Source organism: Eschrichtius robustus, chromosome 3 (genome assembly GCF_028021215.1).
Source record: "Eschrichtius robustus isolate mEscRob2 chromosome 3, mEscRob2.pri, whole genome shotgun sequence".
In the NCBI taxonomy this organism is placed as follows: Eukaryota; Metazoa; Chordata; class Mammalia; order Artiodactyla; family Eschrichtiidae; genus Eschrichtius; species Eschrichtius robustus.
Window position 1 is genome coordinate 18,993,792 of NC_090826.1, and position 13,632 is coordinate 19,007,423.

The 13,632-nt window shown below is 53.6% G+C and overlaps 1 protein-coding gene across 1 annotated transcript in view; it reads right to left on the reverse strand.

Annotated features, from left to right (window-relative positions):
* Positions 1-1,937: 1,937 nt before the first annotated feature.
* Positions 1,938-13,632, reverse strand: part of MYOM3 (myomesin 3) — a 42,938-nt gene continuing 31,243 nt past the window's right edge. The window contains exons 23-36 of the mRNA XM_068537787.1: positions 13,535-13,579; positions 12,705-12,841; positions 11,263-11,407; positions 11,064-11,123; positions 10,598-10,665; positions 9,408-9,518; positions 7,569-7,656; positions 7,015-7,053; positions 6,662-6,770; positions 5,345-5,508; positions 5,086-5,122; positions 4,886-4,908; positions 3,211-3,266; positions 1,938-2,198 (exon numbers count right to left, since the gene is read on the reverse strand). Coding sequence (XP_068393888.1) covers positions 1,938-2,198; positions 3,211-3,266; positions 4,886-4,908; positions 5,086-5,122; positions 5,345-5,508; positions 6,662-6,770; positions 7,015-7,053; positions 7,569-7,656; positions 9,408-9,518; positions 10,598-10,665; positions 11,064-11,123; positions 11,263-11,407; positions 12,705-12,841; positions 13,535-13,579 — 1,343 coding nt within the window. The remainder of the gene's footprint in view (positions 2,199-3,210; positions 3,267-4,885; positions 4,909-5,085; positions 5,123-5,344; positions 5,509-6,661; positions 6,771-7,014; positions 7,054-7,568; positions 7,657-9,407; positions 9,519-10,597; positions 10,666-11,063; positions 11,124-11,262; positions 11,408-12,704; positions 12,842-13,534; positions 13,580-13,632) is intronic.

The following is a 13,632-nucleotide window of genomic DNA, read 5'->3' on the forward strand; positions in this document are numbered from 1 at the left end:
GGTGACCAGCTTCCATCCTGAAGCTATCTAAGGGCCCCCAGTCACCAGCCGTCTTATTAGCATGCAGAAGATGCTCTTTTCACCCTGGCGATCCCAAGGGTTTTAGGAGCTGTGTGTCCCAAACCAAGAACAAAGTCCAGATAAAAAATTTTTAAATTTTATCACAATATCCTTTAGCAAGGTCCTTTCTCCCACTTGAGTGGCACTTGGGGTTTACTTGGGATTAAGTGGGAGGAGCTAAGACAGAAAACAGCGAAAGGTCTCAGGGACCTCCATCCCCACTGCCCCACCCTGGACCTGCCCTGTCCACAGTCTTCCTAGGTAGGAGGTAGTGTCAGCTGAAAGGACCCTCAAAAATGACCTTTCAGACTTCTTGCTTTATAGATGGGAAATTGAGGCCCAGACAAAGGAAAAAAACAATGCCCAAGATCCCACAGTGAGTGCTTGGCTTCAAGCCTGGGTGTGTTTGCCTCCAAGACCTGCATAATCCTCCATACTCGTTCCCAGCCAGGGCACGGCGGGACACCTGGCCCCCTCGCCCCCCTCACTGAACACCTGACCTGACTGCACCTGTAGCTGCTGGGGGTATAAGTTACCCATCATGCCTTGATGCGCGTGTAGGTGGTAAATGTAGGAGTGATTCATTTTACCTTTAAATTCAGAAATCATTTCAGAAATCAGAGGTGGGTGTTATGTTTTGGTGTTGGGAGTACAGATGAGTTTTATTTTCTCCTTCAACGTTTTCAAGGTTTTCCAAAATTTTTACAACAAACATCTCTAACTTTATAAACCCCACCCCTCCCAATCTGATTTGAAAAAAGAAGGAAACTGGAGGGTGGTGAAATGCCCAGCTCCGTACTGAGGTCCAGCAAGCAAGGCCAACCAGCATCTGTCCCGCCAGGCAGAGGCCCTGAGCTGGAAGTCCGGAAGGTCATCCAACTCTCCAGCCTGGCATCCAAGGCCACCCAGGCAGCATCACCCCCACGCCTCACCTTTGCTCTCACCATCCCCTGCTCCTGAAATCTCTTCCCATGACCATCACCAAATCCAACTTGTTTTTTCAGGGCCCAACCACCAATTCTGCTAGTTCCATGAAGGTGTTTTAAAGCTCACCTTCCCTAGTTGGGATGAACGCCTGTCTCCCTCCTCTGACCACCAGTGGAACTTTAGGTGGACCTGTTTTATAATCCTGATCATCTGACTTGTCCTGGAGTCATTTGCACCCAGGTCTGACTCTCCTCCTGGGCTGAGGTGTCCTTGAGGGCGGGGCCTGCATATTATGTATCTTTGTGCTCCCGATGCCATCTGCAGCCTGGCACACGCTAGACTTCAAATGAATGTTCGTTGAACTTAAGTGAATTGAAAATACAGTATCCAAAAGGGGGTACTGTGATAAATCCGTTTACGGGGGGGGGGTGGGCGGTGCATCAACCTCGGCACTATTGTCATTTGGGGTTGAATTCTATGTGCTGTTGTGTTTAGTAGGCTGCTACCTACTAGACGCCAGCGGACATCCCCAGCTGTGACAACCCAAAATTTGGACACTGCCAAATGTCTCCTGGGGGACAAAACTGCCTCCTGTTGAGAATCACTGGTGTGTGGTTTCAAGGGTTTTCATAAACAATCCCTAGGAGTAGGAATTCCCATGTGATAGATGAGGAAGGCAAAGCTCATGGAGGGTTTAGAGCTGAAACAGTTTTGCACGTAGGTCTCCCATTCCAAGTCCAGTGCTGATCCCGTTATCCTGGAGGCCTCCCAGGACCCCAGCAAGGTCTCTGCTTCTCCACTTTGGTGTAGCTACTCCTCTCCCATGTCCCGGGTTCCACAATGTCCAATCCCCCCTGCCCCGCCTCCGTGGCTTGTGCCAGGCTGTGAGCCGCTGGTTGACCCTCCTAGTCCGTGCAGACTAGACCTCAGGCTGTGCCTGGATCCGACCGTCACACCTTCAGCACCTTGCCCTCCTCCCCGTGCTTGAACACGCTGATGGTGACCTGGCCCGTCTCGGAGCCATACTTGTTCTTGACGAAGACACCGTAGCGCCCGCTGTCCTCACTGTTGACCCTCTCGATGGTGATGGTGACCTCCGACCCCCTCACCTCCATGTGGTAGCGGTCAAGGAAGGTGATGGGCTGGTCGTTCTTCAGCCAAGAGATTTCAGGGAAAGGATCTCCTGAGATGACGCAGGTCAGGCACAGGGTCTGTTTGAAAGGACAGGAAGGGAACGCTCAGTCCACCCGCTTGGAATAACCCTTGGTATCACCTTCACACTCCCAGGGAGCTCCCAGTGCAAGCTGCTCCTTGTGGTAAGTTCATTATGTGTGTTTTATTGTGACCCATAAAGTAATAACAGTAAAGGGAGATGTTTTACTCTAACCCCACATCCTCCATTCTCAACATTTCTATGGGAACACTTAACTAGTTAGACTGTCAGGTCGTTATTACTTTAGCAATTACCTGCCCCAGAATGGCCTGGACTTTGCTTTATTGCTTTTTATTGTATATTTCATTATGATTTTACCATGCAAATAAGGCTAGATTGCTTTAACATAAAGATTTAAGAATTGAGTTTGAAAATTCTCAACAGAGCAACTCTCACTGCAGAGGCACTCTAGTGTAATGGCCAGACACTCAGATTCTGGAGCTGGGCTGCCAGGCTGTGAATCTCAGCTCGGCTCCTTTAAGCTGTATGACCTTAGGTAAGTCCCTTAACCTTTCTGGGCCTCAGTTTCCTCAGCTATAAAGTATGACTAGTAATAACACACTATTTCATGTGGTTGCCTTGACGTTTAAATAATGGAATAGTGCCTGGCACAAAGTAAGCAACATGAAAACGTTAGCTATCAGTTTCTAGAACGTTAGACTTGCGTAACTTCAGTCCTGAAAGGGCTTTTTAGGTATCATCTAGTCAAACTCCTGGGGAAACTGAAGTTCACACGGAGAAGTCCGTGACACCCAGGGCCACCTGGAGAGATGGGGTAGAACCGGGGTGAGCACAGGCCTGTCACCCCCACCACGGGCCTGACACCAGGCTCAGTGTCTTTCCTTTATACTACATGTGACCAGTGAGGTCTGGTCACTCGGCCAGACTCCGGCGCATCCAGCCCCTTCGGCTCTGGAATCCACGGTGCTTCGTTGCTTCGTGCCCTTTGATGGATACAGGAGGGAACCCAGGGTGGGACTGCCGGCCGTGGGCTGGGGGACAGTCAGTACCTTATCTTCCATGATCGTGGCCACGTCCGGCAGGCCCCTCACCACTTTGGCACGATCTGGAAGGGAAAAACGAGACCCCCAGTGATGAATGTTTTTCTGCCAGCTGCTTCCCAGCAGCAGGTTCCACGCAGTTGAGGTTTATTTTTAAGCAATGCTTCTTTTTCTTATTTGCATCATTTTGGGTGGACATCCTTAAACTTGTATTACATTATTTCCTTGCCTTTATAAACATTAGATAGGGGACGTAATGTGTTTCTGTCATTGACTTGAGGTTATTATCGTGGCTGGTGGTACCTGGAGGTGACAGTGAGGTGCCCCTCCCCTGAGGACTGGGAGAGAAGGTGGTAAGATTGCTCTGACCCTAAACTGGCAAAATGCACACAACAGGTGTGACGAACCAGCTCAGGCAGTGAATAGGAAGGAAGCTTTCGGGACACTGATTCTGGTCAAGGGAGGGGACCTGGTGGCCATGGCGGCTGGGCAGGAAGAGACTGTGGTTGTAAATCACTAAGCAGAAAGCCAACACGTCGCAGTCGAGGCTGTGGGAACGGACCCTAGACCACGATCAGGGATGTGCCAAGAGCCTAAAGTGGCTGGTGTCTGTGCAACGGATGTAGGGGAGAAGGAGCCTGAATCAGGGTTGAGGGGGGAGGGGAAGGATGGCCCCAGAGATGGACACTGTTGTGGGAGGATCGTTCACCAGGCCCATCATGGCGGGCGAAACAATCCACTTTCCTTGACTCTCAACTCGGCCAGCCCTAACAACCACAGGTGGTGAGTTCAGGCCCCTCTGTTAGGGTCCTGGAGCGGGGTGTCCTGTGGAGAGACTCGGCATTCCAGGATGGGGGGGGGGGCGGGTGATTAGACGGAGGCGTGAAGGGCTGAGTCGGGTCTCCAGGCTGCGCTCCTCCCACCAAGGTGGCCGCCCGCTGCAAGGGTTCCTCACTGCTCTTACACCCCAGATGGCCCCCTTCCTGATGGCACTTATGAACGGCCTGCATTTCCCACCAGGCGGGGACACTCAGGGACAAGACGCCACATAGGGCTAATGCCCCTTCCTACCAATGGCCCCAGACGGTCAGTTTCCCTCCTCACTGTCAGGTTGAACGGGGCTGCTTTGCTCTGCTGCCAGGATGCTTCCCCTCATGGAAAGTCCTACACTGACCGGCTGGCTCACTGAGACCAGAAAGCCAGCCTCCTGGAACTGGGTAGAACTGGTTGCGGGGACCCGGAGAAGCTCCAGTGCATGGACCTGGTGGTCCCCCTGGGCAACTCAGAGGCTGTGTCCTGGATTAGATGAGGCCCTAGTGCCCCGACAGCCAGAACCAGCTTCAGCTTTAAAGCCGTCCCCTCCCAGGCCTCGCTTGGAAAGATCAGCCCAGCCTCGGTCCCGTCTGCCCCTGCCTTTGGAGTCCCACCGACATCGGCCGTGTGCCTACTCGCCACCAGGCCCGCACCAGGTGCGTCCACATCCACGGTCTCAGGTATCCTCGGACTCCTCATCCACCTGTCTTCACGCTGCCACCATCCGGGTCTCCCGGCAGCTCTGTGACAGCCCAGAGCCACACAGACCGCATGGGGAACTGGGACTCCAGCTACCTGCCAGGAGGCGTGAGCAGCTGGGAAGCCGCCCCAAACTCAGAAGTGGAAACAAGAGAAATATGGCTGGACTTACTCTTCTCGATGATGGCCAAGGCTCTGAAAAACGGAAATGGGAAAAAGCCTTGGTGTTTCATTTGTTAAAGGACAGTCCTGCCCGGGTAGGGGGGAGGGGGTGACGGGGGAAAGGTGGAACTGTCCGGCCTCCCAGGAAGGGTCCTGTGCTCGTGCACCCCAGGGGCCTTGATCACACTGAGAAACGCCAAGGAAACTTACTTCAGTCTCTGGTGCTCAGCCAGGGCGTCCTCAAAAGCTACGAGAAGGAAAAGGGGAAAAGGTGCGTCAGGGCATCTACCCCCAGTCTCCCCCCTCCTGCAACCCACAGGTATAGAGCTCAGTGCTGACTGTTCCTCCACTCTGTTCCAGCATTCTCTTGGGGCAGTGCTAGGATTGGGTGGGGAGATGGGAGCCCCCCCAAAAGACCATGGGGTTTTCTAAACAGGTTTCACTGAGGACAGACAGGCAGAGAGCTCACCTTGTCCCGAGAGATCAGCTGAGAGCTGCCGGACTTCTTTCCCGGCCGCTATCTCTAGGGTGTATCTGCCCTTGTCTGAGTCTTTGGGGTCCAGGATGTGGAGCCAGATCTCATCCAGGGTGGTGCCAGCCCTCACCCGATCACCACTCTCCAGGCGTTTCTCTCTGAACGTGAGGGCAAAGAAACGGTTAACACAGCTCAGCCCGGGATGGGCTGTCTGTCTGCCCATCTACAGGCACCCCTGCCCCAAACTCCTCTCCCGGGGTTTTGTTCCCAGATGTGTGAGCTGAAAGTGGTGACCATCCATGAGATATCTGATAAATATCTATCCACTCATCCATTCATCATTCATTCATTCACCAAACCTTGTGCCAGCGCTGAATCTATATTTGTGACATGTCCTGCAGGCTGGGACTTTGAGGAAATGGTGCTCCAGGGTCAGTGACCACCTCCCCCCACCCCACCAGTGGGAGTCACTTCCTCACTTCATCCTTTTCCTCATCTTAAAACCTCCCAGGATTTCTTCCCACAATCACTCTTACGTAATTCTTATAAACTATATAAACTCCTTTCCTTCTTTACCTAAATTTCATTCCTAAAGACACCTGGCCCGTGTCAGTGTTTTGTCACAGAAGTGACACCTCTGGGCTTAGTCACAGGGCTCAGAAAATCTAGAGGAGGAGCTTCACTGTTCTGAAATTCAGCTTGGCCTTGGTCTCACTCACATGACAAATGTGACTAAGTCCGTCTAGCCTTCTCCATAGAACGGGTGCAGTAATGTCTGCTCCACAAGGCTGAGGTTTGCAAGTAAGAAGCACTGGGAATATCCTGCTCCCAAACTCTCTGGGGTCACTTAGCTCCTGGCTGAGTCTCTGATACCTGATACTGCCTTCAAGGCCTGGCCCTCAGTTAGTCGTCAGCCCCCCAGGTCCCTCTGCCTGCACCTCTCCCCTCAGCCTGGCTGCCTGAGTTTGCTAAGGCTGCAAAGACCCACAAGGGCACCATGACCCACTTGACCATCTGGTTCTCCATCGTTCCTGCATCCATCTCTCCCCCAGTTCCCAGATGGTGCTCTAAGACAATGGTCCTTCTGTGGCCATGGATGTTCTGGGAAAGTGATCTTAGCACCAGGGTTCCCACCTTTCCTGGGGAGACTCCCTTCTGTTCCTCCCACGGCTGTTCCCTGTCCCAGACTCCCTCTGTGGACAGCAGGACCGGTGAGAGACCCTGTCTCTGCCAAGCCCTTGGGACTGGGCTCTGAGGCGGGTGCTGGGCCCCCTCCAGCCTGGCTAGGGCTCCAGGGCAAGGCCAACCTACTTGTGGAACCAGCTGGTTTTCATGTAGTTCACGTTGTAGTACTTGACCCTGCTGAAGAGCCGGATCCCCTCCTCGGTCCCCTGGATTTTCAGTGGGGTCGCAGAGAGGGCTGGGGAGGCATGGGAGAAGGGTGAGTCTTCCCCAAGGCCCTTTGGGCAGCACATCTGGGGGGCAGCCAGCTCGCCCCTGCTCTGGGGTGTGGTGGGGAGAACAGTGTGGTGAAGAGGCAGGAGCGTCTCCCCCAGTCTTTGAGGCGGGAAACTAAACCCACCCCCGGCAGCCAAGGATGGCTAGAGGTCCCCCGGAGGTTATGCGGCAGCACGGCAGTGCTGAGCAGAGAGGGGGTTGCTTACCACCAATCCTGCCCAGCTCAGTGAAGACGGCATCCAGGGCTGGAGGGAGACAGAGGGAGTGGTCAGCTGATGAAGGGCTCCCCTAGGGATGCACCAGGTGGGGCCGTCCTTGGAAAAGGCTGGTGGACCTTATGAGCAGCTCTCAGAACACAGGCTTAGGGGTGGGGAGGGGATCCGGGGCACTGCGTGACTGATGGGGCAGGGGGGCAACACAGATGGAGGACGAACGGGCCGACGTGACAGTTTTCCTGCAGGCTGAGACGACCAGCCTGGTGAGGAGCCTGGGGCCCGCTGGGGGGGCAGAGCAGAGAACTCAGGCTCCGGGTCTTGAAGCCTGGGCTCGCTGTGGGATAGTGCAGTGAACATGGGCACCAGTGTCACACAGACCAGGCCCTGCCACTGACCAGCTGTGCAGCCGTGGGCAGGTCACTTAACTCCCCTGGGCCTCAGTTGCCCCAGGTGAGGATCCCAGACAGTTTCCCCACAGGTCACACTGCATCTCTTGGTTCAGTGTGAGGCCCTCCTGGCCCGTCTCTGATGTCGCCGGCTCCCACCTTCACCTGTGAGGTCCAGGATGGTGTCGTCCTCCCCTCGCTCATCCGAAACCTCTGCTCTGTAAATGCCCTTGTCCTCTTTGGAAAGCTGGAAAGAAGGATGTGAGAAGGTGGTGTCGGCATGAATTCCAGAAGGAGCGATGGACAGCAAATCAGGAGGCCTGGGCTCTAGGCCTGCCCCTAACTCTCCTCCCTGGGCCTCAGTTTACCCCCTGCGATGGGTGATCTCTGAGGCTCTTTCCAGCTCCAGAGCCCTTTGATCCCAAGCCCAGGGCTTGTCTGGGCCTGGAGGTGGGGCGAGAGGGGGAACTGAGGGCAGAAACAGACGCCCCGCGTGTGATTCTCAGGCAGCTGCTCTGAGCAGAGCAAAGCGAGCCCTCGTAGCAGAGCTGGGCCGAGCAGGGCGCACCCTCCACCAGCGCTGCCCTGCTTCCCAGGGGCCCTGGATAGAGGGACCTCTCTGCATCTCTCAGAAGGAAGTGTGCTTTCTTTGGCTCAGGACAAGGGGGTCCTTACAGGCACATGCTTGTCAGCCCCAAGTGAAGCCTGGGTCAACACTCAGCAAAGCAAGAACTTGGGTCATGCTTTGAAAGCAAGGTCAGAAGTCAGCTGTGCCCTCTCATTACACAGCGTCTCCTCCAGGGGCTGCGGGGGCGGGGGTGTGATATCTGCCTCCCTGTCCCCTCAAAGGGCCCCTCTCACCCCAACCATCTCTACATAGTGTGCTTTGAGGCAGGATTCAAGGCAGAAGCATCTCTTAACTGGAGCATCAAAGGGCTGAAAACCCCAACAGTCTTCTCCCATGTCCCCTGCCCCCTCCCTCAGTGAAGCCTCCAAAGTCCCAGCCAAATTCTGGTGAGAGTGATTGCAGAAACTTCCGGCCCCACTCTCAAGCTTTGTATCTTGGTATTTAAACCCTCTGAGCCTCAGTTTACTCATCTGTAAAATGGTGGCATAATCCTTGCCCTGGCTACGTACTATAGTTGCTGTGAGGATCAAGGGAGATAACTCTTCGGAAGCCAGAAAGTTCTGCACCAATAGGCTGGATGATTATGACAAGACTCAGTAGCTATTAAGCACCTACTTGATGCCAAGCCCTGTGTGAGGAGTTTGCACTGTGATGACAAAGGCCAACTTGCCATCGTCTTGGCCAGGATTTGGGAGAGGACCCTGAAATCATTATTTCCTTCCTAGTCTGCAAACCTGCGTCTGCCGCAGTCCTCCTTGGCACATGGTGAGGCCACAGAAATCAGGGGCAAGGCAGAAAAACATTGAATATTTAAGGATAAGCCTTGCATTTCTACCTTAACCAGGTCACACTCCTCCGAGGGCCACGGGGAGGTCGTGGGTGGGAGAAGCGAGCTCCAGGCCCTGTTTTCCTCTGCCCAGACCTGCCTCACACGGAGACCGTCTTCCTGTCCTGAATCTCAGGCTGCTGGGGCAGGAAGGAATCTCTGAGAGAGCATCCCTCTGACCCGCTCGTGTAACAGATGAAAACTGAGGTCAGAGAGGCACAGTGACGAGCCCAAGGCCACGCAGTCAGTGGCAGGGCCAGGACTGGAATCCAACTAAAAGGAAAAATCGGTATTACTGAGCCTGTCTTTATTTAAAGTTTTGGTATTGTTTTCCCTCATGGTCTTTTTTTTTTTGGCGTGAATTTTGATTCTTGAAAATATTGCATGAAATATTATTTATCTTGAGTACTGAGCCTTTCAGTGCTTCCTTAAAGTTTGTGCGTGAGGTCAGTGCCTCACTTGCCTCACCTTGGTCCTGACTCCCTGCCCAGTGCTCCTGGCACTGCCTGGAGGCTGTGAGCCCTGAAGTCAGAGCTGCACTTACCTCTTCGATGCAGAGAAGCCCTGCTCCAGTCTGCGGGTCGTACTGACCATCTGGGAACTCTTTCTTCTGGAAGAACCACTGGAAGCGGGTTTCTTTCTTGGTGTTGGCCACCTGAGGAAGGTGGGGAGTGAGGAGACTCCTTCAGGCTTTCTCTTTTATGTGAAGACTCAGTTCATCAGAACCCTTTTTTTTTTTTTTACAAATATGACTCCCCCCCCTCACCCCCAGGCTAAATCTCAGCCAACCCCTTCCTCACACCATATGTCTCCTCTGATGGTTTCTGGACTCTGGACTTTTGCTAATGCTATTCCCTCTGCTTCTTGATCCCTTTCCTACCCTACTTTTTCTTGTAAATGCCTGTGTCACCTTCTCCAGGAAGCCTTCTTTTATGCACCCCAGAGTGTGCCCCATCATGAGGAATCAATTTCCTGCATGTCTCCATCACAGCAGGAGCTACACTGTTTTCCCCACGATCTTGCTTTGGACTGTGGGATCTTACAGGCCTAAGGAGACCACTTCTTCATCCTTGTACGCCCAGTGCTTGCAGAGTGTGTAACACAGAGTAGGTACTTAGGTTTGCTGAATGGATAGGCTTCTGGGAGTGCACCCTCCCCTCCCCTGCCCTCCCCCAGTTATCTAAAAGGCTTGCAGGGTGCTGAGAAAGAACACCCGCTTTGGAGTCAGGCACATCCGGTTAAAACCTGGGTTCTAGACTCTGCTTGTTACCATGGAGTCTTGCGCTAGTTCCCCACTTGGTTTTTCATCCTGAAGTGGGGATTGTGACACCTCTCTCACAGATGATTGTGAGGCAGATGAAATAAAATAATGCTCTGAAGTGCTGAGAACAGTGTCTGGCAGGGCTACTAACAGGCACAGGGACTACCGCTCAACATACAGAGCCCTCACTTGCTCCCAGACCCCTGACCCCCAGAACCCCTCCCAGAGCAGCTGGGAGATCTAGCTCAAGGCTGACTCAGCGCACACTAATTGACACTAACTCTGCTCCCTGGGCTTTTGTTTTCCAGTTAAATGCAAAACCCCTGGGGCTACTTCCTCTGCTTGGATCACACCAGCACAGGGTGTGGAGTTGCAGGGAGTGGGGCAAAAGACAGCCACAGGGCTTGGGGACAACCACAGGTCTTGCCCCACGGGGCCTGGGGGCAGGGCTGGAGGCGGGGGCGGGGCTTTGCCTTGCACGTCAGCAGCACTTGGCAGTCCTCGGTGACCTTCCACTGCAAAGGCTCCTCGAAATGCGGACCTATGAGGGCAAAACAGCACGCCCAGCGGTCAGAGCGCCGGGCTCGGCCCGGGCGCCACCTGGTGGCGAGACAGGGGAAGGCAGCTGGGGAGGGGCACCTAATGACTACTGGCCCCTCGGATTCTGGGAATTCGCCCCCACGAGGGAGGGGACTGGGGTGAGGCATCTGGGAGGCATCTAGGGTGCAAAGTTTAAGGCGCTCACTCTCGGGGTTGGGCAAGTGCTGCTTCGTTCTGGCACGGGGACAGCACTGGATCAGATGGCAGTGGCCCTCCCTCGGGGGGTCCAGCAGGGCGGAGGGATCTATTAATCCACTTGCCCAGCGGTTCCCCGGCGCTGTCTGCTGGCCTGCTGGCCTGCTGGCCGAGGTGTTTGAACTTCGCCCCAGCAGTTCTTACCCTGCTTTCTCTTCCAGTCTCTTCTCTTAGCACCTGCCTCCCTTAGAAGTTTGTCGAACTCTGTGGACACAGAGGGGGGAACGGGCGTGAACCAGGAGGAGCGCAGGTCCAGAGGAGGGCGTCAGCATGGATAGAGACGCCCAGGCTGCGAGCTGAGGCCGGGTGCATGGGGCAGGGCGGGGGTCAGGGCACAGCTGACCGTCATCCACCAGAGCCAGGGTGATCTGGTTCTTGGCTTTTCCGTCTTGGAGCTGAGCAGTATACGACCCTTTGTCGTCCTCAGTCAAGTTTTGGATGATGACTTCCACCAGGCCCTTCTCTCGGACAAAATTGATTTTGCGGTTCTGGGGAGAACAAAACCCGAAAGTCTTTCTGCCCTTTTCCAATCCCAGGGAATTTGTGCTGTGGCGTGCAGATCGGGGCGTGGTTGGACTTGGGGGTAATATATGCAGAGTTAGAAGCCTTCAGAGACTGGGGAGGGGGCCCTAGGTACCCCTGTACTGTGTATAGACTGGACTTTTCCCACACCCGGCCCCTGAGAACACCCTGGGGCCTGGCAGACACTGGAAAGAGTCTTGCATGCTTGTATCAGTTGCAATTAATAATAATCCCCAATCTCCTACTGCGCCATGTTTTTTGGTTATTTTCTACTTCTTTTGCAATTTAATATAAAAAAAATCCCCCATAAAACTATAAAGGATAATATAAAAAAGCCTGTGTACCTGCTACCCAGAATTAGCACGTATTTACATTTTGTCACATTCTAACAGTTTTCAAACGTTTTATTTTCCACATTTAGGGTGTATGTATGATTTGAGAGAATCGTCTAGTTTGATTTTTCTATAGCGGCACCTGCTAGTATCAGCGCTGTGTACCAAGAGTCCAGACTTTGTTACCCTGCCTCTACCATGAGCCAAGGTCATGCTTAATCTCTATGCAGAACTTTCAAATCTATTTTTTTTCCAGTTGCTCCTCCTGTTCCTGGGGCAACCAACCCCATTGTACCGATGTAGAAACTGAGGCACAGAGAGGTGAAGAGACCTGCCCAAGGGCACACAACCCACAGGAGATGAATATGTCTTCTGACATCTAGCCCTGAGCTCTTTCTCCTCTGTCAGAACCAGCTCCCCTCTTTATAACACATATTTTTTGATGGCCATCTGGAGATGAAATTCACAAATAAGATCTTCTCATGAGTACAAGAAGAACAGGAAAATGAATGAAAGAGCATAGGTAATGTGGCTAATAGAATAAAAACTCTCTATTCAGTGTATATTAACACTGCAAAAAAAAATTATTTGTCTTTCTGAGAGTTAGGGTCTAGGCTTGGATAATTATAAGCGTGAATGTAGGTTTTTCATCTTACAAATGTTTGACAGGACAGTGAAAAATTGTGGGAGGCATGGGAAGTTCTTTGTGGGAGTGTTCCTTGTGCTGGCAAGTGTCTAGCATCCCTGCCACCCGCACCCCAGGTACTAAAATCCAGGTGTCCCCGCCCCCCACCCTATCACTGTGACAGCCAAAGCTGGTGGCTGTTTCTGAAATGTCTGCTAGGGGAAGGTGCAGCCAGTGGAGACCACTGCCTGTGAGGCCACCTCCTGGGCCAGGAACCTCACTTAGGGATTCTGAGCCCCCAGTTACCGGTGAGCTGAAGATTTCCTGCTCGTTGAAGATTAGATGCAGCTCAGCGGCTGGAGACAACTTTTCTACTTCCAGCCAAAGCCGCACCTCTCCTTGCTCGAGGATGTCAACGTTCCAGCCGGAGATCAGCTTGATCACTGGGTGGCAGAGGACAGGAAAGGGTGGGCAGGGAACCCTTCTCCCCTCCCCACTCCCGACAGCCCCACCTTGAGCACACTGTGGGCATTTAATGTGCAAAATGTTTCAGAGTCTGACGCAGACACGACTGGGGCGAGGGGCTAGGGAGGGTTTCCCGCATTCAGTCCCCCTAGATTGAATTCATCTCAGGGAATTCATCCTCCTCCCACAGCTTGGAGGTCGTGCTTCTCACCCTGGCTGGACACTGGATCCCCAAGGACTTTCAAAAACACCAGTGTCTGGTTCCAGACCCAGAGGTTCTAATTTGTTTGGGGTGTGGCCTGGGCATTGGGATTTTGAAAAGCTCCGGGGGTGATTCCAATATGCACCCGTTTGTGACCCCTGCCCCAGGGACTGCAAAAGCTACTCCTGGCCAATGGAGGGCAGCAGGGGTTTAGATGATCCACAGTCCAAGAAGAAGAAGAAACCAGCCACTCTGCCCTCCCTTGCATCCCATGTGCTCTCTGCTGGCCGCTCTGTTCCCTTCATGGACTGAGGACTCCCTGGGTCTATGACCTTCCAGCCCCAAGACGTCCCCATCCTTTGCCCGCCGCCCCCCGGCTAGTTTCTGGCTCTTGGCTGACTCAGTCCTGCTCAGAACACCCCAGTGGGCCTGGCGGGACTGCCCAAGGCTGGTGGCTTGGACCGCTTACCTGGGTTTCTAATCTCATGGCTCAACTTCTTCAGCTTGTTCAGCTCTGGGACAGGGAGAAGCAAGGAAGAAACCAAAGAGAATGACATACCCAGGCCA